The sequence below is a fragment of the Oncorhynchus tshawytscha genome, unplaced genomic scaffold (assembly GCF_018296145.1).
Source record: "Oncorhynchus tshawytscha isolate Ot180627B unplaced genomic scaffold, Otsh_v2.0 Un_contig_673_pilon_pilon, whole genome shotgun sequence".
NCBI lineage: Eukaryota > Metazoa > Chordata > Actinopteri > Salmoniformes > Salmonidae > Oncorhynchus > Oncorhynchus tshawytscha.
The window spans coordinates 5,255-32,889 of NW_024609787.1; the positions used below are offsets into that span (position 1 = coordinate 5,255).

General features: G+C 41.3%; 1 protein-coding gene across 1 annotated transcript; it reads right to left on the bottom strand.

The window, feature by feature from the left end:
* Positions 1 to 1,889: 1,889 nt before the first annotated feature.
* LOC121845893 (wnt inhibitory factor 1-like) lies at positions 1,890 to 26,130 on the bottom strand (the record flags this gene model as incomplete). Its single annotated transcript, XM_042318105.1, has 4 exons — positions 25,733 to 26,130; positions 25,370 to 25,509; positions 2,444 to 2,552; positions 1,890 to 2,030 (listed from the first exon to the last, which is right to left on the bottom strand). Coding segments are annotated over exons 1-4 (538 nt in total), but the record flags the coding sequence as incomplete, so codon positions are not given.
* Between the last annotated feature and the right edge of the window lie 1,505 nt (positions 26,131 to 27,635).

The window sequence follows — 27,635 nt, forward strand, 5'->3', positions numbered from 1 at the left end:
ACCCCCCCCCCTGCCTCCTCCATTAGGACAAGGCTTTAAACATGAGAGCACCAGGAAGACATGACCTCGACACACACACTCTCTCTCTCTCTCGCTCTCTCTCTCTCTCTCTCTCTCTCTCTCTCTCTCTCCTTCTCTCTCTCTCTCTCTCTCTCTCTCTCTCCTCTTCTCTCTCTCTCCTCTTCTCTCTCTCTCCTCTTCTCTCTCTCTCTCCTCTTCTCTCTCTCTCTTCTCTCTCTCTCTCTCTCTCTCTCTCTCTCTCCTCTTCTCTCTCTCTCCTCCTCTCTCTCTCCTTCTCTCTCGCTCTCCTTCTCTCTCTCCTCCTCTCTCTCTCTCTCTCTCTCCTCACATGGGATCATTCCCAGTAACACATGGGATCTATAGATCTACCATGGGATCTATTTACCCTCCACCCTGATGATGAAGGATTGAGATCACTGATCTATACATCCTGCTGTCTCTATACCTCTCTATACATCCTGCTGTCTCTATACATCCTGCTGTCTCTATACATCCTGCTGTCTCTATACCCCTCTATACATCCTGCTGTCTCTATACATCCTGCTGTCTCGCCACCACCCCAAAGCAGGGCATCTCAACCACTTCTGTTGTGGTTGTACCACATCTTATAATATAAATTCAGCAGTAGCAGAGGCAGAGCTAAATCAGACGGGGTAATGTTATAATATCCAGTCAGCAGTAGCAGAGGTAGAGCTAAATCAGACAGGGCAATGTTATAATATCCAGTCAGCAGTAGCAGAGGTAGAACTAAATCAGACAGGGTAATGTTATAATATCCAGTCAGCAGTAGCAGAGGTAGAACTAAATCAGACAGGGCAATGTTATAATATCCAGTCAGCAGTAGCAGAGGTAGAACTAAATCAGACAGGGTAATGTTATAATATCCAGTCAGCAGTAGCAGAGGTAGAACTAAATCAGACAGGGCAATGTTATAATATCCAGTCAGCAGCAGAGGTAGAACTAAATCAGACAGGGTAATGTTATAATATCCAGTTAGCAGCAGCAGAGGTAGAACTAAATCAGACAGGGTAATGTTATAATATCCAGTCAGCAGTAGCAGAGGTAGAGCTAAATCAGACAGGGCAATGTTATAATATCCAGTCAGCAGCAGAGGTAGAACTAAATCAGACAGGGTAATGTTATAATATCCAGTCAGCAGAGGTAGAGCTAAATCAGACAGGGCAATGTTATAATATCCAGTCAGCAGTAGCAGAGGTAGAACTAAATCAGACAGGCCAATGTTATAATATCCAGTCAGCAGTAGCAGAGGTAGAACTAAATCAGACAGGGTAATGTTATAATATCCAGTCAGCAGTAGCAGAGACCACAAATGTTATAATACAGTCAGCAGAGGTAGAGCTAAACAGACAGGGTAATGTTATAATATCCAGTCAGCAGAGTAGAACTAAATCAGACAGGTAAGTTATAATATCCAGTCAGCAGAGGGGTCAGACAGGGTAATGCAGACTGAGACCTACCCAATCATCTGTGGCGATGCTGAGTGCTACCCAATCATCTCTGGTGATGCTGAGAGCTAGCCAATCATCTCTGGCGATATTGAGAGCTAGCCAATCATCTCTGGCGATATTGAGAGCTAGCCAATCATCTCTGGCGACATTGAGAGGTAGCCAATCATCTCTGGTGATAATGAGAGACAATATTCTTCACTCCTCTCTTCTTCCTCTCCTCTCCTCTCCTCTCCTCTCCTCTCCTCTCCTCTCCTCTCCTCTCCTCTCCTCTCCTCCTCTCCTCTCCTCTCCTCTCCCTCCTCCTCTCCTCTCCTCTCTCCTCTCCTCTTCTAGTAGACCATTCAAAACAGAGGTAATTTGATAAACGTGTAAATTAAACTCTGGGAGCTGCGTCCTCACCTCTCTGGCAGGTCTTGAAGAAGATGGCGTTGTGAGGTGTCCTCAGGATGATGTTCCCACCGGCGTCCATGACCAGTATGGTGACCTCGAACGCCGCGACGCCATCCTGGTCTCCTAAACACGGGAAGCCCACCTGCACCACTTAAAACACAGAGAAACATCATGTTACAACGCAGTAACCAGTATGCAAGCTATTATGACTGATTTCAAGCTATTATGACTGATTTCAAGCTATTGTGACTGATTTCAAGCTATTATGACTGATTTCAAGCTATTATGACTGATCTCAAGCTACTTTGACTGATTGCATAACTGTTTTCAAGCTGTTATGACTGATTTCAAGCTATTATGACTGATTTCAAGCTATTATGACTGATTTCAAGCTATTATGACTGATTTCATGACTGATTTCAAGCTGTGTGGTCTAGCGGTTAGCGCTGGGCTGGGCTGCTGACTCAAACTCCTCCACTCTTTTCTGCTTGCTGTTCAGTCTCATGTGTCCAATAAACAACAACACTGAGAAGGTAGCACGGATTCACCAGCTCCTGTCTCACCTGAGGGCCTACGTGGTACAGAGCCCAGGAGAGGAACGTTGACCGTGGGGTTGTCCATGATATCCACATCCATGGAGCGCAGTGTCTGGAACTCATAGAAGTACTCTGCCTGCAACACACATGAACAGAGAACAGCTGATGACCCCGGATGCATCCGTGCTAGTGTGCTTGTATGCATGTACCTGTTTGTTTGTCACACAGTGAGTTTGTGTAAGTACGCACTGTATCCCTCTCTAAATAATGTCTGTGTGTTGACCCTCCTCTCCCAAAAACACGCGGCACATGTGGTCTCTCTTTCTAAATGACATGTGGTCTCTCTCTCTCTAAATGACATCTGGTCTCTCTCTCTAAATGACATGTGTTCTTTCTCTAAATTGCATGTGGTCCCTCTCTCTCTAAATGACATGTGGTCTCTCTCTCTAAATGACATGTGGTCTCTCTCTCTAAATGACATGTGTTGTCTCTCTCTCTAAATGACATGTGTTCTGTCTCTAAATGACATGTGGTCTCTCTCTAAATGACATGTGGTCTCTCTCTCTCTCTAAATGACATGTGGTCTCTCTCTCTAAATGACATGTGGTATCTCTCTAAATGACATGTGGTCTCTCTCTAAATCACATGTGGTCTCTCTCTAAATGACATGTGGTCTCTCTCTAAATGACATGTGGTCTCTCTCTAAATGACATGTGGTCTCTCTCTCTAAATGACATGTGGTCTCTCTCTAAATGACATGTGGTCTCTCTCTAAATGACATGTGGTCTCTCTCTAAATGAAATGTGGTCTCTCTCTAAATGACATGTGGTCTCTCTAAATGACATGTGGTCTCTCTAAATGACATGTGGTCTCTCTTTAAATGACACGTGATCTCTCTCTCTAAATGAAATGTGGTCTCTCTCTCTCTAAATGACATGTGGTCTCTCTCTCTAAATGACATGTGGTTTCTCTCTAAATTACATGTGTTCTCTCTCTCTAAATGACATGTGTTCTTTCTCTAAATTGCATGTGGTCTCTCTTTAAATTACATGTGGTCTCTCTCTCTAAATGACATGTGGTCTCTCTCTCTAAATGACATGTGGTCTCTCTCTAAATGACATGTGGTCTCTCTCTAAATGACATGTGGTCTCTCTCTAAATGACATGTGGTCTCTCTCTCTCTAAATGACATGTGGTCTCTCTTTAAATGACATGTGGTCTCTCTAATTGACATGTGGTCTCTCTTTAAATGACATGTGATCTCTCTCTCTAAATGAAATGTGGTCTCTCTCTCTAAATTACATGTGTTCTCTCTCTCTAAATGACAAGTGTTCTTTCTCTAAATTGCATGTGGTCTCTCTTTAAATTACATGTGGTCTCTCTCTAAATGACATGTGGTCTCTCTCTCTAAATGACATGTGGTCTCTCTCTCTCTCTCTAAATTACATGTGGTACCTCTCTCTCTAAATGACATGTGGTATCTCTCTCTCTCTAAATGACATGTGGTCTCTCTAAATTACATGTGGTCTCTCTTTAAATGACATGTGTTCTCTCTAAATGACATGTCTCTCTTTAAATGACAGGTGATCTCTCTCTCTAAATTACATGTGTTCTCTCTCTCTAAATGACATGTGTTCTTTCTCTAAATTGCATGTGGTCTCTCTTTAAATTACATGTGGTCTCTCTCTCTAAATGACATGTGGTCTCTCTCTAAATGACATGTGGTCTCTCTCTCTCTCTAAATTACATGTGGTACCTCTCTCTCAAAATTACATGTGGTATCTCTCTCTCTAAATGACATGTGTTCTTTCTCTAAATTGCATGTGGTCCCTCTCTCTCTAAATGACATGTGGTCTCTCTATCTAAATGACATGTGTTCTTTCTCTAAATGACATGTGGTCCTCTCTCTAAATGACATGTGTTCTTTCTCTAAATTGCATGTGGTCCCTCTCTCTCTAAATGACATGTGGCTCTCTCTCTAAATGACATGTGGTCTCTCTCTAAATGACATGTGGTTTCTCTCTAAATTACATGTGTTCTCTCTCTCTCTAAATGACATGTGTTCTTTCTCTAAATTGCATGTGGTCTCTCTTTAAATGACATGTGGTCTCTCTCTCTAAATGACATGTGGTCTCTCTCTCTAAATGACATGTGGTCTCTCTCTAAATGACATGTGGTCTCTCTCTAAATGACATGTGGTCTCTCTCTAAATGACATGTGGTCTCTCTCTAAATGACATGTGGTCTCTCTCTAAATGACATGTGGTCTCTCTCTAAATGACATGTGGTCTCTCTCTAAATCACATGTGGTCTCTCTCTAAATGACATGTGGTCTCTCTCTAAATGACATGTGGTCTCTCTCTAAATGACATGTGGTCTCTCTCAAAATGACATGTGGTATCTCTCTCTCTAAATGACATGTGTTCTTTCTCTAAATTGCATGTGGTCTCTCTCTCTCTCTCTCTAAATTACATGTGGTACCTCTCTCTCAAAATGACATGTGGTATCTCTCTCTCTAAATGACATGTGTTCTTTCTCTAAATTGACATGTGGTCCCTCTCTCTCTAAATGACATGTGGTCTCTCTCTCTAAATGACATGTGGTCTCTCTCTCTAAATGACATGTGGTCTCTCTCTAAATGACATGTGGTCTCTCTCTAAATGACATGTGGTATCTCTCTCTAAATGACATGTGGTCTCTCTCTCTCTAAATGACATGTGGTCTCTCTTTAAATGACATGTGGTCTCTCTCTAAATTACATGTGTTCTCTCTCTCTCTAAATGACATGTGTTCTTTCTCTAAATTGCATGTGGTCTCTCTTTAAATTGCATGTGGTCTCTCTCTAAATGACATGTGGTCTCTCTCTCTAAATGACATGTGGTCTCTCTCTAAATGACATGTGGTCTCTCTCTAAATGACATGTGGTCTCTCTCTAAATGACATGTGGTCTCTCTCTAAATGACATGTGGTCTCTCTCTAAATGACATGTGGTCTCTCTCTAAATGACATGTGGTCTCTCTCTCTAAATGACATCTGGTCTCTCTCTCTAAATGACATGTGGTCTCTCTCTAAATGACATGTGGTCTCTCTCTAAATGACATGTGGTATCTCTCTCTCTAAATGACATGTGGTCTCTCTCTCTCTAAATGACATGTGGTCTCTCTTTAAATGACATGTGGTCTCTCTAAATGACATGTGGTCTCTCTTTAAATGACAGGTGATCTCTCTCTCTAAATTACATGTGTTCTCTCTCTCTCTAAATGACGTGTTCGTTCTCTAAATTGCATGTGGTCTCTCTTTAAATTACATGTGGTCTCTCTCTCTAAATGACATGTGGTCTCTCTCTCTAAATGACATGTGGTCTCTCTCTCTCTCTCTAAATTACATGTGGTACCTCTCTCTCTAAATGACATGTGGTATCTCTCTCTCTCTAAATGACATGTGGTCTCTCTAAATTACATGTGGTATCTCTCTCTCTAAATGACATGTGTTCTTTCTCTAAATGACATGTGGTCCCTCTCTCTCTAAATGACATGTGTTCTTTCTCTAAATTGCATGTGGTCTCTCTCTCTAAATGACATGTGGCCTCTCTCTCTAAATGACATGTGGTCTCTTTTAAATGACATGTGGTCTCTCTCTAAATGACATGTGTTCTTTCTCTAAATGAAATGTGGTCTCTCTCTCTCTAAATGACATGTGGTCTCTCTCTCTAAATGACATGTGGTCTCTCTCTAAATGACATGTGGTCTCTCTCTCTAAATGACATGTGTTCTTTCTCTAAATTGCATGTGGTCTCTCTTTAAATTACATGTGGTCTCTCTCTCTAAATGATATGTGGTCTCTCTCTAAATGACATGTGGTCTCTCTCTCTAAATGACATGTGGTCTCTCTCTAAATGACATGTGGTCTCTCTCTAAATGACATGTGGTCTCTCTCTAAATGACATGTGGTCTCTCTAAATGACACGTGTCTCTCTCTCTCTAAATGAAATGTGGTCTCTCTCTCTAAATGACATGTGGTCTCTCTCTAAATGACATGTGGTCTCTCTCTAAATGACATGTGGTCTCTCTCTAAATCACATGTGGTCTCTCTCTAAATGACATGTGGTCTCTCTCTAAATGACATGTGGTCTCTCTCTAAATGACATGTGTCTCTCTCTCTAAATGACATGTGGTCTCTCTCTCTAAATGATATCTGGTCTCTCTCTAAATGACATGTGGTCTCTCTCTCTAAATGACATGTGGTCTCTCTCTCTAAATGACATGTGGTATCTCTCTCTCTAAATGACATGTGGTCTCTCTAAATTACATGTGGTATCTCTCTCTCTAAATGACATGTGTTCTTTCTCTAAATTGCATGTGGTCCCTCTCTCTCTAAATGACATGTGTTCTTTCTCTAAATGACATGTGGTCCCTCTCTCTCTAAATGACATGTGTTCTTTCTCTAAATGCATGTGGTCCCTCTCTCTCTAAATGACATGTGGCCTCTCTCTCTAAATGACATGTGGTCTCTTTTTAAATGACATGTGGTCTCTCTCTAAAACATGTGTTCTTTCTCTAAATTGCATGTGGTCTCTCTCTCTAAATGACATGTGGCCTCTCTCTCTAAATGACATGTGGTCTCTCTCTAAATGACATGTGTTCTTTCTCTAAATGACATGTGGTTCCTCTCTCTAAATGACATGTGTTCTTTCTCTAAATTGACATGTGGTCCCTCTCTCTCTAAATGACATGTCTCTCTCTCTGAATGACATGTGGTCTATCTTTAAATGACATGTGGTCGCTCTCTAAATTACATGTGTTCTCTCTCTCTCTCTAAATGACATGTGTTCTTTCTCTAAATTGCATGTGGTCTCTCTTTAAATTGCATGTGGTCTCTCTCTAAATGACATGTGGTCTCTCTCTAAATGACATGTGGTCTCTCTCTAAATGACATGTGGTCTCTCTCTAAATGACATGTGGTCTCTCTCTAAATGACATGTGGTCTCTCTCTAAATGACATGTGGTCTCTCTCTAAATGACATGTGGTCTCTCTCTAAATGACATGTGGTCTCTCTCTCTAAATGACATGTGGTCTCTCTCTCTAAATGACATGTGGTCTCTCTCTAAATCACATGTGGTCTCTCTCTAAATGACATGTGGTTTCTCTCTAAATTACATGTGTTCTCTCTCTCTCTAAATGACATGTGTTCTTTCTCTAAATTGCATGTGGTCTCTCTCTAAATTACATGTGGTACCTCTCTCTCAAAATTACATGTGGTATCTCTCTCTCTAAATGACATGTGTTCTTTCTCTAAATTGCATGTGGTCCTCTCTCTCTAAATGACATGTGGTCTCTCTATCTAAATGACATGTGTTCTTTCTCTAAATGACATGTGGTCCCTCTCTCTAAATGACATGTGTTCTTTCTCTAAATTGCATGTGGTCCCTCTCTCTCTAAATGACATGTGGTCTCTCTCTCTAAATGACATGTGGTCTCTCTCTCTAAATGACATGTGGTTTCTCTCTAAATTACATGTGTTCTCTCTCTCTCTAAATGACATGTGTTCTTTCTCTAAATTGCATGTGGTCTCTCTTTAAATTACATGTGGTCTCTCTCTCTAAATGACATGTGGTCTCTCTCTAAATGACATGTGGTCTCTCTCTCTAAATGACATGTGGTCTCTCTCTAAATGACATGTGGTCTCTCTCTAAATGACATGTGGTCTCTCTCTAAATGACATGTGGTCTCTCTCTAAATGACATGTGGTCTCTCTCTAAATGACATGTGGTCTCTCTCTCTAAATGACATCTGGTCTCTCTCTCTAAATGACATGTGGTCTCTCTCTAAATGACATGTGGTCTCTCTCTCAATGACATGTGGTATCTCTCTCTCTAAATGACATGTGGTCTCTCTCTCTCTAAATGACATGTGGTCTCTCTTTAAATGACATGTGGTCTCTCTAAATGACATGTGGTCTCTCTTTAAATGACACGTGATCTCTCTCTAAATTACATGTGTTCTCTCTCTCTCTAAATGACGTGTTCGTTCTCTAAATTGCATGTGGTCTCTCTTTAAATTACATGTGGTCTCTCTCTCTAAATGACATGTGGTCTCTCTCTCTAAATGACATGTGGTCTCTCTCTCTCTCTCTAAATTACATGTGGTACCTCTCTCTCTAAATGACATGTGGTATCTCTCTCTCTCTAAATGACATGTGGTCTCTCTAAATTACATGTGGTATCTCTCTCTCTAAATGACATGTGTTCTTTCTCTAAATGACATGTGGTCCCTCTCTCTCTAAATGACATGTGTTCTTTCTCTAAATTGCATGTGGTCCCTCTCTCTCTAAATGACATGTGGCCTCTCTCTCTAAATGACATGTGGTCTCTTTTTAAATGACATGTGGTCTCTCTCTAAATTACATGTGTTCTTTCTCTAAATTGCATGTGGTCCCTCTCTCTCTAAATGACATGTGGCCTCTCTCTCTAAATGACATGTGGTCTCTCTCTAAATGACATGTGGTCTCTCTCTAAATGACATGTGTTCTTTCTCTAAATTGCATGTGGTCTCTCTTTAAATTACATGTGGTCTCTCTCTCTAAATGATATGTGGTCTCTCTCTAAATGACATGTGGTCTCTCTCTCTAAATGACATGTGGTCTCTCTCTAAATGACATGTGGTCTCTCTCTAAATGACATGTGGTCTCTCTCTAAATGACATGTGGTCTCTCTTTAAATGACATGTGGTCTCTCTCTCTAAATGACATGTGGTCTCTCTCTCTAAATGACATGTGGTCTCTCTCTAAATGACATGTGGTCTCTCTCTAAATCACATGTGGTCTCTCTCTAAATGACATGTGGTCTCTCTCTAAATCACATGTGGTCTCTCTCTCTCTAAATGACATGTGGTCTCTCTCTAAATGACATGTGTTCTCTCTCTAAATGACATGTGGTCTCTCTCTCTAAATGATATCTGGTCTCTCTCTCTAAATGACATGTGGTCTCTCTCTCTCTCTCTAAAACATGTGGACCTCTCTCTCTAAATGACATGTGGTATCTCTCTCTCTAAATGACATGTGGTCTCTCTAAATTACATGTGGTATCTCTCTCTCTAAATGACATGTGTTCTTTCTCTAAATGACATGTGGTCCTCTCTCTCTAAATGACATGTGTTCTTTCTCTAAATGACATGTGGTCCCTCTCTCTCTAAATGACATGTGTTCTTTCTCTAAATTGCATGTGGTCCCTCTCTCTCTAAATGACATGTGGCCTCTCTCTCTAAATGACATGTGGTCTCTTTTTAAATGACATGTGGTCTCTCTCTAAATTACATGTGTTCTTTCTCTAAATTGCATGTGGTCTCTCTCTCTCTAAATGACATGTGGTCTCTCTCTCTAAATGACATGTGGTCTCTCTCTAAATGACATGTGGTCTCTCTCTCTAAATGACATGTGTTCTTTCTCTAAATTGCATGTGGTCTCTCTTTAAATTACATGTGGTCTCTCTCTCTAAATGACATGTGGTCTCTCTCTCTAAATGACATGTGGTCTCTCTCTCTAAATGACATGTGGTCTCTCTCTAAATGACATGTGGTCTCTCTCTAAATGACATGTGGTCTCTCTCTAAATGACATGTGGTCTCTCTTTAAATGACACGTGATCTCTGTCTCTAAATTAAATGTGGTCTCTCTCTCTAAATGACATGTGGTCTCTCTCTAAATGACATGTGGTCTTTCTCTAAATTGCATGTGGTCTCTCTTTAAATTACATGTGGTCTCTCTCTCTAAATGATATGTGGTCTCTCTCTAAATGACATGTGGTCTCTCTCTCTAAATGACATCTGGTCTCTCTCTCCAAATGACATGTGGTCTCTCTCTAAATGACATGTGGTCTCTCTCTAAATGACATGTGGTATCTCTCTCTAAATGACATGTGTTCTTTCTCTAAATTGCATGTGGTCTCTCTTTAAATTACATGTGGTCTCTCTCTCTAAATTACATGTGGTCTCTCTCTCTAAATGACATGTGGTCTCTCTCTAAATCACATGTGGTCTCTCTCTAAATGACATGTGGTATCTCTCTCTCTAAATGACATGTGGTCTCTCTCTCTCTAAATGACATGTGGTCTCTCTTTAAATGACATGTGTTCTCTCTAAATGACATGTGGTCTCTCTTTAAATGACAGGTGATCTCTCTCTCTAAATTACATGTGTTCTCTCTCTCTAAATGACATGTGTTCTTTCTCTAAATTGCATGGGGTCTCTCTTTAAATGACATGTGGTCTCTCTCTCTAAATGACATGTGGTCTCTCTCTCTAAATGACATGTGGTCTCTCTCTCTCTCTCTCTAAATTACATGTGGTACCTCTCTCTCAAAATTACATGTGGTATCTCTCTCTCTAAATGACATGTGTTCTTTCTCTAAATTGCATGTGGTCCCTCTCTCTCTAAATGACATGTGGTCTCTCTCTCTAAATGACATGTGTTCTTTCTCTAAATGACATGTGGTCCCTCTCTCTCTAAATGACATGTGTTCTTTCTCTAAATTGCATGTGGTCCCTCTCTCTCTAAATGAAATGTGGTCTCTCTCTCTAAATGACATGTGGTCTCTCTCTAAATGACATGTGGTTTCTCTCTAAATTACATGTGTTCTCTCTCTCTCTAAATGACATGTGTTCTTTCTCTAAATTGCATGTGGTCTCTCTTTAAATGACATGTGGTCTCTCTCTCTAAATGACATGTGGTCTCTCTCTAAATGACATGTGGTCTCTCTCTAAATGACATGTGGTCTCTCTCTAAATCACATGTGGTCTCTCTCTAAATGACATGTGGTCTCTCTCTAAATGACATGTGGTCTCTCTCTAAATGACATGTGGTCTCTCTCTCTAAATGACATCTGGTCTCTCTCTCTAAATGACATGTGGTCTCTCTCTAAATGACATGTGGTCTCTCTCTCAATGACATGTGGTATCTCTCTCTCTAAATGACATGTGGTCTCTCTCTCTCTAAATGACATGTGGTCTCTCTTTAAATGACATGTGGTCTCTCTAAATGACATGTGGTCTCTCTTTAAATGACACGTGATCTCTCTCTAAATTACATGTGTTCTCTCTCTCTCTAAATGACGTGTTCGTTCTCTAAATTGCATGTGGTCTCTCTTTAAATTACATGTGGTCTCTCTCTCTAAATGACATGTGGTCTCTCTCTCTAAATGACATGTGGTCTCTCTCTCTCTCTCTAAATTACATGTGGTACCTCTCTCTCTAAATGACATGTGGTATCTCTCTCTCTCTAAATGACATGTGGTCTCTCTAAATTACATGTGGTATCTCTCTCTCTAAATGATATGTGTTCTTTCTCTAAATTGCATGTGGTCCCTCTCTCTCTAAATGACATGTGTTCTTTCTCTAAATGACATGTGGTCCCTCTCTCTCTAAATGACATGTGTTCTTTCTCTAAATTGCATGTGGTCCCTCTCTCTCTAAATGACCTGTGGCCTCTCTCTCTAAATGACATGTGGTCTCTCTTTAAATGACATGTGGTCTCTCTCTAAATTACATGTGTTCTTTCTCTAAATTGCATGTGGTCTCTCTCTCTCTAAATGACATGTGGTCTCTCTCTCTAAATGACATGTGGTCTCTCTCTAAATGACATGTGGTCTCTCTAAATGACATGTGTTCTTTCTCTAAATTGCATGTGGTCTCTCTTTAAATTACATGTGGTCTCTCTCTCTAAATGACATGTGGTCTCTCTCTCTAAATGACATGTGGTCTCTCTCTAAATGACATGTGGTCTCTCTCTAAATGACATGTGGTCTCTCTCTAAATGACATGTGGTCTCTCTCTAAATGACATGTGGTCTCTCTTTAAATGACACGTGATCTCTGTCTCTAAATGAAATGTGGTCTCTCTCTCTCTAAATGACATGTGGTCTCTCTCTCTAAATGACATGTGGTCTCTCTCTCTAAATGACATGTGGTCTCTCTCTAAATCACATGTGGTCTCTCTCTAAATGACATGTGGTCTCTCTCTAAATGACATGTGGTCTCTCTCTAAATGACATGTGGTCTCTCTCTAAATGACATGTGGTCTCTCTCTCTAAATGACATCTGGTCTCTCTCTCTAAATGACATGTGGTCTCTCTCTAAATGACATGTGGTCTCTCTCTAAATGACATGTGGTATCTCTCTCTAAATGACATGTGGTCTCTCTCTCTCTAAATGACATGTGGTCTCTCTTTAAATGACATGTGGTCTCTCTAAATGACATGTGGTCTCTCTTTAAATGACATGTGATCTCTCTCTCTAAATGAAATGTGGTCTCTCTCTCTCTCTAAATGACATGTGGTCTCTCTCTCTAAATGACATGTGGTTTCTCTCTAAATTACATGTGTTCTCTCTCTGTCTAAATGACATGTGTTCTGTCTCTAAATGACATGTGGTCTCTCTCTAAATGACATGTGGTCTCTCTCTCTAAATGACATGTGGTCTCTCTCTCTCTAAATGACATGTGGTCTCTCTCTAAATGACATGTGGTCTCTCTCTAAATGACATGTGGTCTCTCTCTCTAAATGACATGTGGTCTCTCTCTAAATCACATGTGGTCTCTCTCTCTAAATGACATGTGGTCTCTCTCTAAATCACATGTGGTCTCTCTCTAAATGACAAGTGGTCTCTAAATGACATGTGGTCTCTCTCTAAATGACATGTGGTCTCTCTCTAAATGACATGTGGTCTCTCTCTAAATGACATGTGGTCTCTCTCTCTAAATGACATGTGGTCTCTCTCTCTAAATGACATGTGGTCTCTCTCTAAATCACATGTGGTCTCTCTCTAAATGACATGTGGTCTCTCTCTAAATGACATGTGGTCTCTCTCTAAATGACATGTGGTCTCTCTCTAAATGACATGTGGTATCTCTAAATGACATGTGGTCTCTCTTTAAATGAAACGTGATCTCTCTCTCTAAATGAAATGTGGTCTCTCTCTAAATGACATGTGGTCTCTCTCTCTCTAAATGACATGTGGTCTCTCTTTAAATGACATGTGGTATCTCTAAATGACATGTGGTCTCTCTTTAAATGACATGTGATCTCTCTCTCTAAATGAAATGTGGTCTCTCTCTCTCTCTAAATGACATGTGGTCTCTCTCTAAATGACATGTGGCCTCTCTCTCTAAATGACATGTGGTCTCTCTCTAAATGACATGTGGTCTCTCTCTAAATGACATGTGGTCTCTCTCTAAATGACATGTGGTATCTCTCTCTCTAAATGACATGTGGTCTCTCTCTAAATGACATGTTGTCTCTCTCTAAATGACATGTGGTCTCTCTCTCTAAATGACATCTGGTCTCTCTCTCTAAATGACATGTGGTCTCTCTCTAAATGACATGTGGTCTCTCTCTAAATGACATGTGGTCTCTCTCTAAATGACATGTGGTCTCTCTCTCTAAATGACATGTGGTCTCTCTCTCTCTAAATGACATGTGGTCTCTCTTTAAATGACATGTGGTCTCTCTAAATGACATGTGGTCTCTCTTTAAATGACACGTGATCTCTCTCTCTAAATGAAATGTGGTCTCTCTCTCTCTAAATGACATGTGGTCTCTCTCTCTAAATGACATGTGGTTTCTCTCTAAATTACATGTGTTCTCTCTCTCTCTAAATGACATGTGTTCTTTCTCTAAATTGCATGTGGTCCCTCTCTCTCTAAATGACATGTGGTCTCTCTCTCTAAATGACATGTGGTCTCTCTCTCTAAATGACATGTGGTCTCTCTCTCTAAATGACATGTGGTATCTCTCTCTCTGAATGACATGTGGTCTATCTTTAAATGACATGTGGTCTCTCTCTAAATTACATGTGTTCTCTCTCTCTCTAAATGACATGTGTTCTTTCTCTAAATTGCATGTGGTCTCTCTTTAAATTACATGTGGTCTCTCTCTCTAAATGACATGTGGTCTCTCTCTCTCTTTAAATCACATGTGGTACCTCTCTCTCTAAATGACTTGTGGTATCTCTCTCTCTCTAAATGATATGTGGTCTCTCTCTAAATTACATGTGGTATCTCTCTCTCTAAATGACATGTGTTCTTTCTCTAAATTACATGTGGTCCCTCTCTCTCTAAATGACATGTGGTCTCTCTCTCTAAATGACATGTGTTCTTTCTCTAAATGACATGTGGTCCCTCTCTCTCTAAATGACATGTGTTCTTTCTCTAAATGACATGTGGCCTCTCTCTCTAAATGACATGTGGTCTCTCTTTAAATGACATGTGGTCTCTCTTTAAATTACATGTGGTCTCTCTCTCTAAATGACATGTGGTCTCTCTCTCTAAATGACATGTGGTCTCTCTCTAAATGACATGTGGTCTCTCTCTAAATGACATGTGGTCTCTCTCTAAATGACATGTGGTATCTCTCTCTCTAAATGACATGTGGTCTCTCTCTCTCTAAATTACATGTGGTCTCTCTCTCTAAATGACATGTGGTCTCTCTCTCTAAATGACATGTGGTCTCTCTCTAAATGACATGTGGTCTCTCTCTAAATGACATGTGGTCTCTCTCTAAATGACATGTGGTCTCTCTCTAAATGACATGTGGTCTCTCTCTAAATGACATGTGGTCTCTCTCTCTAAATGACATCTGGTCTCTCTCTCTAAATGACATGTGGTCTCTCTCTAAATGACATGTGGTCTCTCTCTAAATGACATGTGGTCTCTCTCTAAATGACATGTGGTATCTCTCTCTCTAAATGACATGTGGTCTCTCTCTCTAAATGACATGTGGTCTCTCTTTAAATGACATGTGGTATCTCTAAATGACATGTGGTCTCTCTTTAAATGACATGTGATCTCTCTCTCTAAATGACATGTGGTCTCTCTCTCTCTAAATGACATGTGGTCTCTCTCTCTCTAAATGACATGTGGTCTCTCTATAAATGACATGTGGTCTCTCTAAATGACATGTGGTCTCTTTAAATGACATGTGATCTCTCTCTCTAAATGAAATGTGGTCTCTCTCTCTCTAAATGACATGTGGTCTCTCTCTAAATGACATGTGGTCTCTCTCTAAATGACATGTGGTCTCTCTCTAAATGACATGTGGTCTCTCTCTCTCTAAATGACATGTGGTCTCTCTCTAAATGACATGTGGTCTCTCTCTAAATCACATGTGGTCTCTCTCTAAATGACATGTGGTCTCTCTCTAAATGACATGTGGTCTCTCTCTAAATGACATGTGGTCTCTCTCTCTAAATGACATGTGGTCTCTCTCTAAATGACATGTGGTCTCTCTCTAAATGACATGTGGTCTCTCTCTAAATGACATGTGGTATCTCTCTCTCTAAATGACATGTGGTCTCTCTCTCTCTAAATGACATGTGGTCTCTCTTTAAATGACATGTGGTCTCTCTAAATGACATGTGGTCTCTCTTTAAATGACACGTGATCTCTCTCTCTAAATGAAATGTGGTCTCTCTCTCTCTAAATGACATGTGGTCTCTCTCTCTAAATGACATGTGGTTTCTCTCTAAATTACATGTGTTCTCTCTCTCTCTAAATGACATGTGTTCTTTCTCTAAATTGCATGTGGTCCCTCTCTCTCTAAATCACATGTGGTCTCTCTCTAAATGACATGTGGTCTCTCTCTAAATGACATGTGGTCTCTCTCTAAATGACATGTGGTCTCTCTCTCTAAATGACATGTGGTCTCTCTCTAAATCACATGTGGTCTCTCTCTAAATGACATGTGGTTTCTCTCTAAATTACATGTGTTCTCTCTCTCTCTAAATGACATGTGTTCTTTCTCTAAATTGCATGTGGTCTCTCTTTAAATGACATGTGGTCTCTCTCTCTAAATGACATGTGGTCTCTCTCTCTAAATGACATGTGGTCTCTCTCTCTCTCTCTCTAAATTACATGTGGTACCTCTCTCTCTAAATGACTTGTGGTATCTCTCTCTCTCTAAATGACATGTGGTCTCTCTAAATTACATGTGGTATCTCTCTCTCTAAATGACATGTGTTCTTTCTCTAAATTACATGTGGTCCCTCTCTCTCTAAATGACATGTGGTCTCTCTCTCTAAATGACATGTGTTCTTTCTCTAAATGACATGTGGTCCCTCTCTCTCTAAATGACATGTGTTCTTTCTCTAAATGACATGTGGCCTCTCTCTCTAAATGACATGTGGTCTCTCTTTAAATGACATGTGGTCTCTCTTTAAATTACATGTGGTCTCTCTCTCTAAATGACATGTGGTTTCTCTCTCTCTCTAAATGACATGTGGTCTCTCTCTCTCTCTCTAAATGACATGTGGTCTCTCTCTCCAAATTACATGTGGTCTCTCTCTAAATGACATGGGGTCTCTCTCTAAATTACATGTGGTCCCGCTCTAAATTACACGTGGTCTCTCTCTCTAAATGGCATGTGGTATCTCTCTAAATGACATGTGCTCATTCTCTCTAAATGACATATGGTCTCTCTCTCTAAATGACATGTGGTCTCTCTCTCTAAATGACATGTGGTCTCTCTCTAAATGACATGTGGTCTCTCTCTCTCTAAATGACATGTGGTCTCTCTCTAAATGACATGCGGTCTCTCTCTCTAAATGACATGTGGTCTCTCTCTAAATGACATGTGGTCTCTCTTTAAATGACACGTGATCTCTCTCTCTAAATGAAATGTGGTCTCTCTCTCTCTCTAAATGACATGTAGTCTCTCTCTCTAAATGACATGTGGTCTCTCTGTCTCTCTTGTCAAGTGATTGGGGAGGCATGCTAGAACACACACAGGGAGGGGGGGGAGAGAGAGAGATCCCAGAACAGAGAGATGAAAGAGGGAGAGAGGAAAGGGGAGACTGCGATGTTCTCTATGCAGTGAATGCTTCCCAGTGTCAAAGCGTTTGATGAAGGGAAAGGTACACAAGGCGGGCAGAGGAAGAGGAGGCTAATCCTGCAGCTGAATGGTAATAACCAACACAGATAACTCTCCACCATGCAGCCTTTCATGCCCCAGGCTTTTGTTCCTAAGCTTCGCCGGCTGCCTTTGAAGTACAGGGGGTAACAGAACCCAGGAAAGAGAAGGGCCCTCTTTCTGTATCTCTCTTTCTCTCTCTCTATCCCTCTCGCTCTCATTCCCTCTCGCTCTCCTCTCTCTCTCTTTCTATCCCTCTCTCTCCTTCCCTCTCGCTCTCATTCCCTCTCGCTCTCCTCTCTCTCTCTCTCTCTCTATCCCTCTCTCTCTATCCCTCTCTCTCCTTCCCTCTCTCTTTCCTTCCCTCTCTCTCTCTCCTTCCCTCTCTCTCTCTCCTTCCCTCTCTCTCTCTCCTTCCCACTCTCTCTCCTTCTCTCTCTCTCTCCTTCCCTCTCTCTCCTTCCTTCCCTCTCTCTCTCTTTCCCTCTCTCTCTCCTTCCCTCTCTCCCTCCTTCCCTCTCTCTCTCCTTCCCTCTCTCTATCCTTCTCTCTCTCTCTCTCCTTCCCTCTCTCTCCTTCCCTCTCTCTCTCTCGCCTTCCCTCTCTCTCTCTCTCCTTCCCTCTCGCTCTCCCCACTCTCTCTCCCTCTCGCTCTCCACACTCTCTCTCCTTCCCTCTCTCTCTCTCCTTCCCCCTCTCTCTCTCTCCTTCCCCTTCCCTCTCTCTCTCTCCTTCCCCCCTCTCTCTCTCTCTCCCTCTCGCTCTCCCCACTCTCTCTCCTTCCCTCTCTCTCTCTCTCCTTCCCCCTCTCTCTCTCCTTCCCCTCTCTCTCTCTCTCTCTTCCCCTCTCTCTCTCTCCTTCCCTCTCGCTCTCCCCACTCTCTCTCCTTCCCTCTCTCTCTCCTTCCCTCTCTCTCTCCTTCTCTCTCTCTCTCCTTCCCTCTCTCTCCCTCCCTCTCTCTCCTTCCCTCTCTCTCCCACTCTCATTTACCGACTCAACATGCCATTACCGGATTACGATCTCTGTATGTTTTGTGTGTGAGTTTTTGTGTGTGGACGTGTTTAACTATTCTTGTGGGGACCAGAAGACCAGAAGAATGTGTGTGTGTGTAAAGCTCTGGTCCGTTCCGCTCTCTGTAATTTGCTGTCACCAGAGATGATCTCATCAGGAAGAGAAATTGGTCTTTGACTAAAATAAGTCTACAGTATATTATGGATGTCAACACACTTGTTGCAGTCTCCCACAATAGGTGTTTATGTATGTGGATTCCTTGTTTTTACTGATAAGAGAATTCTCCCATCCATGAACACCCCTCCTCACAAACCACTAGCTCAATCTGAAGAAGAAGACAAAGAAGACGATGAAGGCAAGAATTGAGAAGAAACAATAAGAATCTAAAAGAAGAAGGGGGAGAAGAGGAGAAGAGGGTGAGGAGGAGAAGAGGGTAAAGAGGAGGAGAAGAGGGTAAAGAGGAGGAGAAGAGGGTAAAGAAGAGGAGAAGAGGAGGAGAAGAGGGTAAAGAGGAGGAGAAGAGGGTAAAGAAGATGAGAAGAGGGTAAAGAAGAGGAGAAGAGGAGGAGAAGAGGGTGAAGAGGAGGAGAAGAAGAGGGTGAAGAGGAGGAGAAGAGGGTAAAGAGGAGGAGAAGAGGGTAAAAAGAGGAGGAGAAGAGGGTAAAGAAGAGGAGAAGAGGAGGAGAAGAGGGTAAAGAGGAGGAGAAGAGGGTAAAGAAGAGGAGAAGAGGGTAAAGAAGAGGAGAAGAGGGTAAAGAGGAGGAGAAGAGGAGGAGAAGAGGGTGAAGAGGAGGAGAAGAAGAGGGTGAAGAGGAGGAGGAGAGGGTGAAGAGGAGGAGAAGAGGGTGAAGAGGAGGAGAAGAGGGTAAAGAGGAGGAGAAGAGGGTAAAGAGGAGGAGAAGAGGGTAAAGAGGAGGAGAAGAGGGTGAAGAGGAGGAGAAGAGGGTGAAGAGGAGGAGAAGAGAGGGTAAAGAGGAGGAGAAGAGGAGAAGAGGGTGAGGAGGAGAAGAGGGTAAAGAGGAGGAGAAGAGGGTGAAGAGGAGGAGAAGAGGGTAAAGAAGAGGAGAAGAGGAGGAGAAGAGGGTAAAGAGGAGGAGAAGAGGGTAAAAAGAGGAGGAGAAGAGGGTAAAGAAGAGGAGAAGAGGAGGAGAAGAGGGTAAAGAGGAGAAGAGGGTAAAGAAGAGGAGAAGAGGAGGAGAAGAGGGTAAAGAGGAGGAGAAGAGGGTAAAGAAGAGGAGAAGAGGGTGAAGCAGAGGAAAAGAGGGTAAAGAGGAGAAGAGGAGGGTAAAGAGGAGGAGAAGAGGGTAAAGAGGAGAAGAGGAGGGTAAAGAGGAGGAGAAGAGGGTAAAGAGGAGGAGAAGAGGGTGAAGCGGAGGAGAAGAGGGTGAAGAGGAGGAGAAGAAGAGGCTGAAGAGGAGGAGAAGAGGGTAAAGAGGAGGAGAAGAGGGTGAAGCGGAGGAGAAGAGGGTGAAGAGGAGAAGGTGAAGAGGAGGAGGAGAGGGTAAAGAGGGGGAGAAGAGGGTGGAGAAGAGGAGAAGAGGGTGAAGCGGAGGAGAAGAGGGTGAAGAGGAGGAGAAGGAATGGCACCGTGGTCCAGGGGTCTCCCACCCAGGGAGAGGTGAGGTCATGGCTCTGTGACCTAATAACAATGTAGCGCGTGGCCCCTGGGGCCCCTGGGATTCCTCCTGACAGAGACAGCCCTTCACGTGGCAGGGGAACAATGCTCTCTCAACACAAGGTCTGTGTCCCAAATGGCACCCTATTCCTCACTCTGGTCAAAAGTAGTGCACTATATAGGGAATAGTGTGTCATTATGGACAGTGTTTCCTATCTCTCTTCCTATCTTCTATGGATGTAAAAGTAGTGCACTCTATAGGGAATAGTGTGTCATTATGGACAGACAGTGTTTCCTATCTCTCTTCCTATCTTCTATGGATGTAAAAGTAGTGCACTCTATAGGGAATAGTGTGTCATTATGGACAGACAGTGTTTCCTATCTCTCTTCCTATCTTCTATGGATGTAAAAGTAGTGCACTATATAGGGAATAGTGTGTCATTATGGACAGTGTTTCCTATCTCTCTTCCTATCTTCTATGGATGTAAAAGTAGTGCACTATATAGGGAATAGTGTGTCATTATGGACAGTGTTTCCTATCTCTCTTCCTATCTTCTATGGATGTAAAAGTAGTGCACTCTATAGGGAATAGTGTGTCATTATGGACAGACAGTGTTTCCTATCTCTCTTCCTATCTTCTATGGATGTAAAAGTAGTACACTCTATAGGGAATAGTGTGTCATTATGGACAGTGTTTCCTATCTCTCTTCCTATCTTCTTTGGATGTAGGGGAAATCCCACAATCCAAACGATGATGGTTTATTTGTGTTTTCAGATACTGGTGCCTTTAAACCCTTTCAAGATGATCATTCAGTCATGATTCAGAAATGATTTGTCACTCTGCAGTGGCATAGTGCAGTAGACTCATATTTTTCCCGAATAACACAAATATTGACTCCATCTGTGACTGAGTTGACAACGGTTACTCAAAACAGACATATAAAAAAATTAAAAGTTTAAAATAAACATGAGTAAAATAGGGAAAATGATTCATTTGAAAATCCCCAATAGAAACAACCAGTCTATCAGATCTTTCAGTCCCCTGGTGTTTCTTGGCTAGTTCCATGGTTTTTGTTCACATATGCTAGGTTGTTTTTCAATATTAGTTTAGACTTTGCTGCAACTCTCTGCTGCTGGTGAAGAGACGGAGCTTCTCATCTTCTCCTCTGACGCTGACACACAGTGGGCTGTTACCGCGGTAACGGCCCGTCCCTTAATACTTGACAGTCGATTGACGCAGCCGTGTGTCGATCTAATTAACAATAATACAAACAAACAAAAAATCCCATCAAAAGCCATCAATTTAAAAATAGAGATATCTTTTTTTTTTTGTTTTTTTTTGTTGCATTTGATACGTCTCAATCCACCGCATACGCCTATGTCGCACTTCCGCATCCGCGGTGAAAGGTGGCAGAGCCAGAGTGCTGTTCATCCAGCCCAGCCTGTTTGAACACCTGAGTAAGCTTCACTCACTGCACTGGCGTCTTCGTAGCTTCGATCATGGCGTTCACTGATATCCCCTTATACTTTCAATCAGTTTTCCTTTTTTCATTGATTCAGTCACATTCCCGAAGCCCAAGAAACATACACTTAAGCTTCCTAGTACATACGGAAATTAAAACGGTTTATGAATGATTTTTTTTTTGGAGGGTTACTGTCAAAATTATTATTATTTTTAAAAAAATAAATAGACATCGATGACATTCGCATGGGCCCACAGAGCGTCCCCTGCCTTGAATAAAAGATGGCTGTCGTTTTATGGGCTCTTAAACAATTGTGTTCTTATGTTCATTTTTTTGTTGGTTAAGAGCTCCTCAGTAAACATTTTCACTGTAAGGTCTACCTACACCTGTTGGTTAAGGGCTCATCAGTAAGCATTTTCACTGTAAGGTCTACCTACACCTGTTGGTTAAGAGCTCCTCAGTAAGCATTTTCACTGTAAGGTCTACTTACACCTGTTGGTTAAGGGCTCATCAGTAAGCATTTTCACTGTAAGGTCTACCTACACCTGTTGGTTAAGGGCTCATCAGTAAGCATTTTCACTGTAAGGTCTACCTACACCTGTTGGTTAAGAGCTCCTCAGTAAGCATTTTCACTGTAAGGTCTACTTACACCTGTTGGTTAAGAGCTCATCAATAAACATTTTCACTGTAAGGTCTACTTACACCTGTTGGTTAAGGGCTCATCAATAAACATTTTCACTGTAAGGTCTACTTACACCTGTTGGTTAAGGGCTCATCAATAAGCATTTTCACTGTAAGGTCTACCTACACCTGTTGGTTAAGAGCTCATCAGTAAACATTTTCACTGTAAGGTCTACCTACACCTGTTGGTTAAGGGCTCATCAGTAAGCATTTTCACTGTAAGGTCTACTTACACCTGTTGGTTAAGGGCTCATCAGTAAGCATTTTCACTGTAAGGTCTACCTACACCTGTTGGTTAAGGGCTCCTCAGTAAACATTTTCACTGTAAGGTCTACCTACACCTGTTGGTTAAGGGCTCATCAGTAAGCATTTTCACTGTAAGGTCTACTTACACCTGTTGGTTAAGGGCTCATCAGTAAGCATTTTCACTGTAAGGTCTACCTACACCTGTTGGTTAAGGGCTCGTCAGTAAGCATTTTCACTGTAAGGTCTACCTACACCTGTTGGTTAAGGGCTCATCAGTAAACATTTTCACTGTAAGGTCTACCTACACCTGTTGGTTAAGGGCTCATCAATAAGCATTTTCACTGTAAGGCCTACACCTGTTGGTTAAGGGCTCATCAATAAGCATTTTCACTGTAAGTTCTACCTACACCTGTTGGTTAAGGGCTCATCAATAAGCATTTTCACTGTAAGGTCTACCTACACCTGTTGGTTAAGGGCTCATCAATAAGCATTTTCACTGTAAGGTCTACCTACACCTGTTGGTTAAGGGCTCATCAGTAAACATTTTCACTGTAAGGTCTACCTACACCTGTTGGTTAAGGGCTCATCAATAAGCATTTTCACTGTAAGGCCTACACCTGTTGGTTAAGGGCTCATCAATAAGCATTTTCACTGTAAGGTCTACCTACACCTGTTGGTTAAGGGCTCATCAATAAGCATTTTCACTGTAAGGTCTACCTACACCTGTTGGTTAAGGGCTCATCAGTAAGCATTTTCACTGTAAGGTCTACCTACACCTGTTGGTTAAGGGCTCATCAATAAGCATTTTCACTGTAAGGTCTACCTACACCTGTTGGTTAAGGGCTCATCAATAAGCATTTTCACTGTAAGGTCTACCTACACCTGTTGGTTAAGGGCTCATCAATAAGCATTTTCACTGTCAGGTCTACCTACACCTGTTGGTTAAGGGCTCATCAATAAGCATTTTCACTGTAAGGTCTACCTACACCTGTTGGTTAAGGGCTCATCAATAAGCATTTTCACTGTAAGGTCTACCTACACCTGTTGGTTAAGGGCTCATCAATAAGCATTTTCACTGTAAGGTCTACCTACACCTGTTGGTTAAGGGCTCATCAGTAAGCATTTTCACTGTAAGGTCTACCTACACCTGTTGGTTAAGGGCTCATCAGTAAACATTTTCACTGTAAGGTCTACCTACACCTGTTGGTTAAGGGCTCATCAGTAAACATTTTCACTGTAAGGTCTACCTACACCTGTTGGTTAAGGGCTCATCAATAAGCATTTTCACTGTAAGGTCTACCTACACCTGTTGGTTAAGGGCTCATCAGTAAGCATTTTCACTGTAAGGTCTACCTACACCTGTTGGTTAAGGGCTCATCAATAAGCATTTTCACTGTAAGGTCTACCTACACCTGTTGGTTAAGGGCTCATCAGTAAACATTTTCACTGTAAGGTCTACCTACACCTGTTGGTTAAGGGCTCATCAATAAGCATTTTCACTGTAAGGTCTACCACCACCTGTTGGTTAAGGGCTCATCAATAAGCATTTTCACTGTAAGGTCTACCACCACCTGTTGGTTAAGGGCTCATCAGTAAACATTTTCACTGTAAGGTCTACCTACACCTGTTGGTTAAGGGCTCATCAGTAAGCATTTTCACTGTAAGGTCTACCTACACCTGTTGTATTAGTCGCATGCAACCCCAAAAAGTATATATATGTACAGGACCAGTCAAAAGTTTGGACACACCGACTCATTCAAGGGTTTTTCTTTCTTAAAAAAAAAACTATTTTCTACATTGTAGAATAATAGTGAAGACATCAATACTATGAAATAACACATATGGAATCATGTTGTAACCAAAAATAGTGTTAAACAAATCAAAATATATTTTATATTCTTCAAAGTAGCTCCTTGTGAAGTCTTCATGAAGCTCAATGTCTTTGAACATAAAAGAGGGTACATTTGCATCCTCATTACATGATTACCATCAATAGTTTATAACCGTTTTATGTGTGTTATACATACATGTCAATATTGTCCAGTGGCCTCAACAGTAGGTTACCAAATCACTTATAGGAGAGAGAAGACTTGTTTGAAAGGCATTTTTTTTGTGTGTAATAAAATAATTTTGACTGTTATTCCCAAAGCTGTTCTCATAACAAAGCTTATGAACAAGGACACCATTGCAAAAAAGCGATTCCAAATGGAACCTTCTTCTCCTTCTCAGTTCCAATAAAGAACGCGGGATGGGTCTGGCACGCGTCTGAGAATTTGACCAATGTTTTCAAAAGCGCAGATGGACCAGATGTTTTGCACATGTCCTAGATGCGGCCTGGCGGCGCCCCGGCGCTTTGATCCGTGGCGGCAGGTCCACGACACCGACGTGTAAAATACCGCAAGAGATGGGAATTACAATATTAAAAAAAGGAAACTGGTCAGAGAGCTCAAGCTAAATCTCTTTTAAAATCAATCATCTACTGCTACCGCGCGCATAGGCTTCTTTTTAAACCTCAAAAATTGCGAGGTTGTTTGATCAGAATTGGGCCTTTGATGTAGGGAAAGCGTGAGAAACAATAGTTCAGAAGAAATGTGGACTAGTTTTTGAATGAAGGTTTTAAGTGTGGGGGATAGTCAGTGGCTCTTGTCTGGTTTATTGATCTTTACCGAGACAATCATTTCAAAGACATTCTTCATTTGAAATTCGTTTTTAAATGCATAATGTGGTTAATCAATGCATACTAAACATTGGCTATTAACCTATCGATTCAAAATAATAAGAAAAACAACCTTTATCATTATTTTCTACAAACAAAATGAATTGCAGCCTTATCCCCATATAGAATTGCGCACTAGTCACCGCATTGCGCTCTAGTCACCGCATTGCGCACTGGCTACAATTACGCGCATGTTCTCAGATCAATAGCCTTTGATAAAGCCTATCGATGACCACTAAAAGTATTACAATAGATGGAATCAAATACACACATTTTCCTCTTTTCAAATGAAAGTAGGCCTATAGACTAATGTGACCCGATCACCGTCTCCTACCTGTTCAGTAGCTTGCCAGGTGAAGTTGACACTCTGGATATTGACAGGTATCGCAGGCATCCTCTGCTGGGCCTTTCTGAAGTCCGTTGTGAATGGAGCCATCTTTCCCTCTGACACGATCAAGATATCCTCCTCAAAACCTGCACAATAACACACACTGACATTTCAACAAGAGCATTTAAAAACACACGCGAAAGCGCATGGGGGTGTCTACAAAGTTTAACTCAGTCCAATATAATAGGGGTCACAGTGTATGTAACTTAACCCTTTAACCTTTAAAGTTACAATACATATTGTCTATTTAATAAGCTAATTCAAGTGACACTGTAACATTGGATTAATTGAAAAATAAACGCTACTTACCAATTAGGATTCTGGCTTGGTTGGCATCAATCCACATGTACAAACTTCCCTGCTGCTCCTGCGCAGCTTCGGACATCAAACCACCCAGAAGTAGAAGAAAGCACGTTTTGATGGGGGACAGAAGAACAGAGGCTGTCTCGGTAGCCATCCTGAGTTGCAAGCCTCTCAAATCTAACCCTTTAAATTGTAAATGTATCTCCGTTCGGCTCTCCTCGTAGTTCAATTGTGTGTCTGTGTATGCTGGGTTTGCCACTGTACTCAAGTCTGGTATGCCGTGAGTGAGCCTCTTTCATTGACAGTGAGACGCCTGCGCTACGTCGCGAGCTACTTGTACACAGCGGGCGCTGCAGGGAGGGTATGCGGCCACACGGTGGCGCAGTGGGACATGGGAAGTAAAGGGTTGGTGCACATTTAGTTAGGCTATGCCTGCCTATTGATTAATGCGATAGGAAGTAAATGGCGTAACATGTTGACAAACAACTGGCACTATAAATACTTATTTATTGGTCTGAGTAAAGGTCTAATCTTTCCCTGATTTAATTTTTTCACTTTATTTTTACCCACACATCCGTTTTTCTGACGAATCCCAGCAAAAAACAACAACATAACAATCATTATAAATGATAGCCTACAAAATATTCACATGGTGATGAGAATTGCATGATGTAGCTAGCGGACCTATTCTCATAAAACAAAAATGTGTTTGTTGCATTGACTCAATTCAAGCCTCCAAAATAGGAAGAGGAAAAGGGTGGAGGGACGAGGGATGGGGGACGGGGGGGGGACGGGGGGCTTCAAGACAAATCATCTCCCTGTGTGGTCTTTGTCTTATAAGGCCCATAAACTCTCCAAGATAAACACTTCAGATTGTGGTATGTCACCTGGTGCCCATATTCTACAGGATGGTAATACGGAGCTGTTCGAGTGGAAACGGGAGAGAAATGCCAGACGTGTTATTTTATTGCATTCCAACAGAGTTTTGTCAATGACAATTGGTGTTATTCATGATTAAATATATCAAATCAATATCACTAGATTACGGAAGAACAAATGCCATAGGCTACACTGAGTATAAAATGTTTTTTTTTTCATTCTTAATTAATTAATGACTTCCCTAGTTAAATGAAGGTTACATTAAAAAATAATAATATATAATTTTTTTCCATAAAAAAACTCCTAAAATAGAATGTTTCAAACCAGTAGACCTATAACCTGTATTAATCATGACATTCTTACTTGTGAACTTCCAATGAATGTAGACTGCCTTTCCTACAACCCTATTCCACACATAATCATACCCTCATCTGGTCTAAAGGTGACATGACATACCTACAGTATGTAAGGTGACAAGACAGTCTCATACAGTATGTATGGACACATTATATATAGAGTTTTCCTACTGTATTAATGACTGTATGTTTGTTTACTCCATGTGAAACTCTGTGTTGTTGTTCGTGTCGCACTGTTTTGCTTTATCTTGGCCAGGTCGCAATTGTAAATGAGAACTTGTTCTCAGCTAGCCTACCTGGTTAAATAAAATAAAAATTAAAAAAAATGTACTAGGCCTTTTACCATATCGTTAGGTGGTTTATGCAAAAACAGTCTACAGTACTCACAATACACAATAAATAATAGGCTATAGATTCCTATAGACTATTACATCGGCGCTTAAGTATTTCACTGTACACTGAAAATACATCTGCGACCCTGACTACGTGACTAAACAAACATCGAATCTACAGTAGCTCGATGCGGAAAATCACCAACCATGTATTTGATTGGATCAACCTTTAGCCTCCAATACGAGGTAAAACTCCAAAATCAATATTCACATAAAACAATATGTTTATAAAACGACGCATTTTTACAACTCTGTCAGACACTAGATATAACCTACTATTTA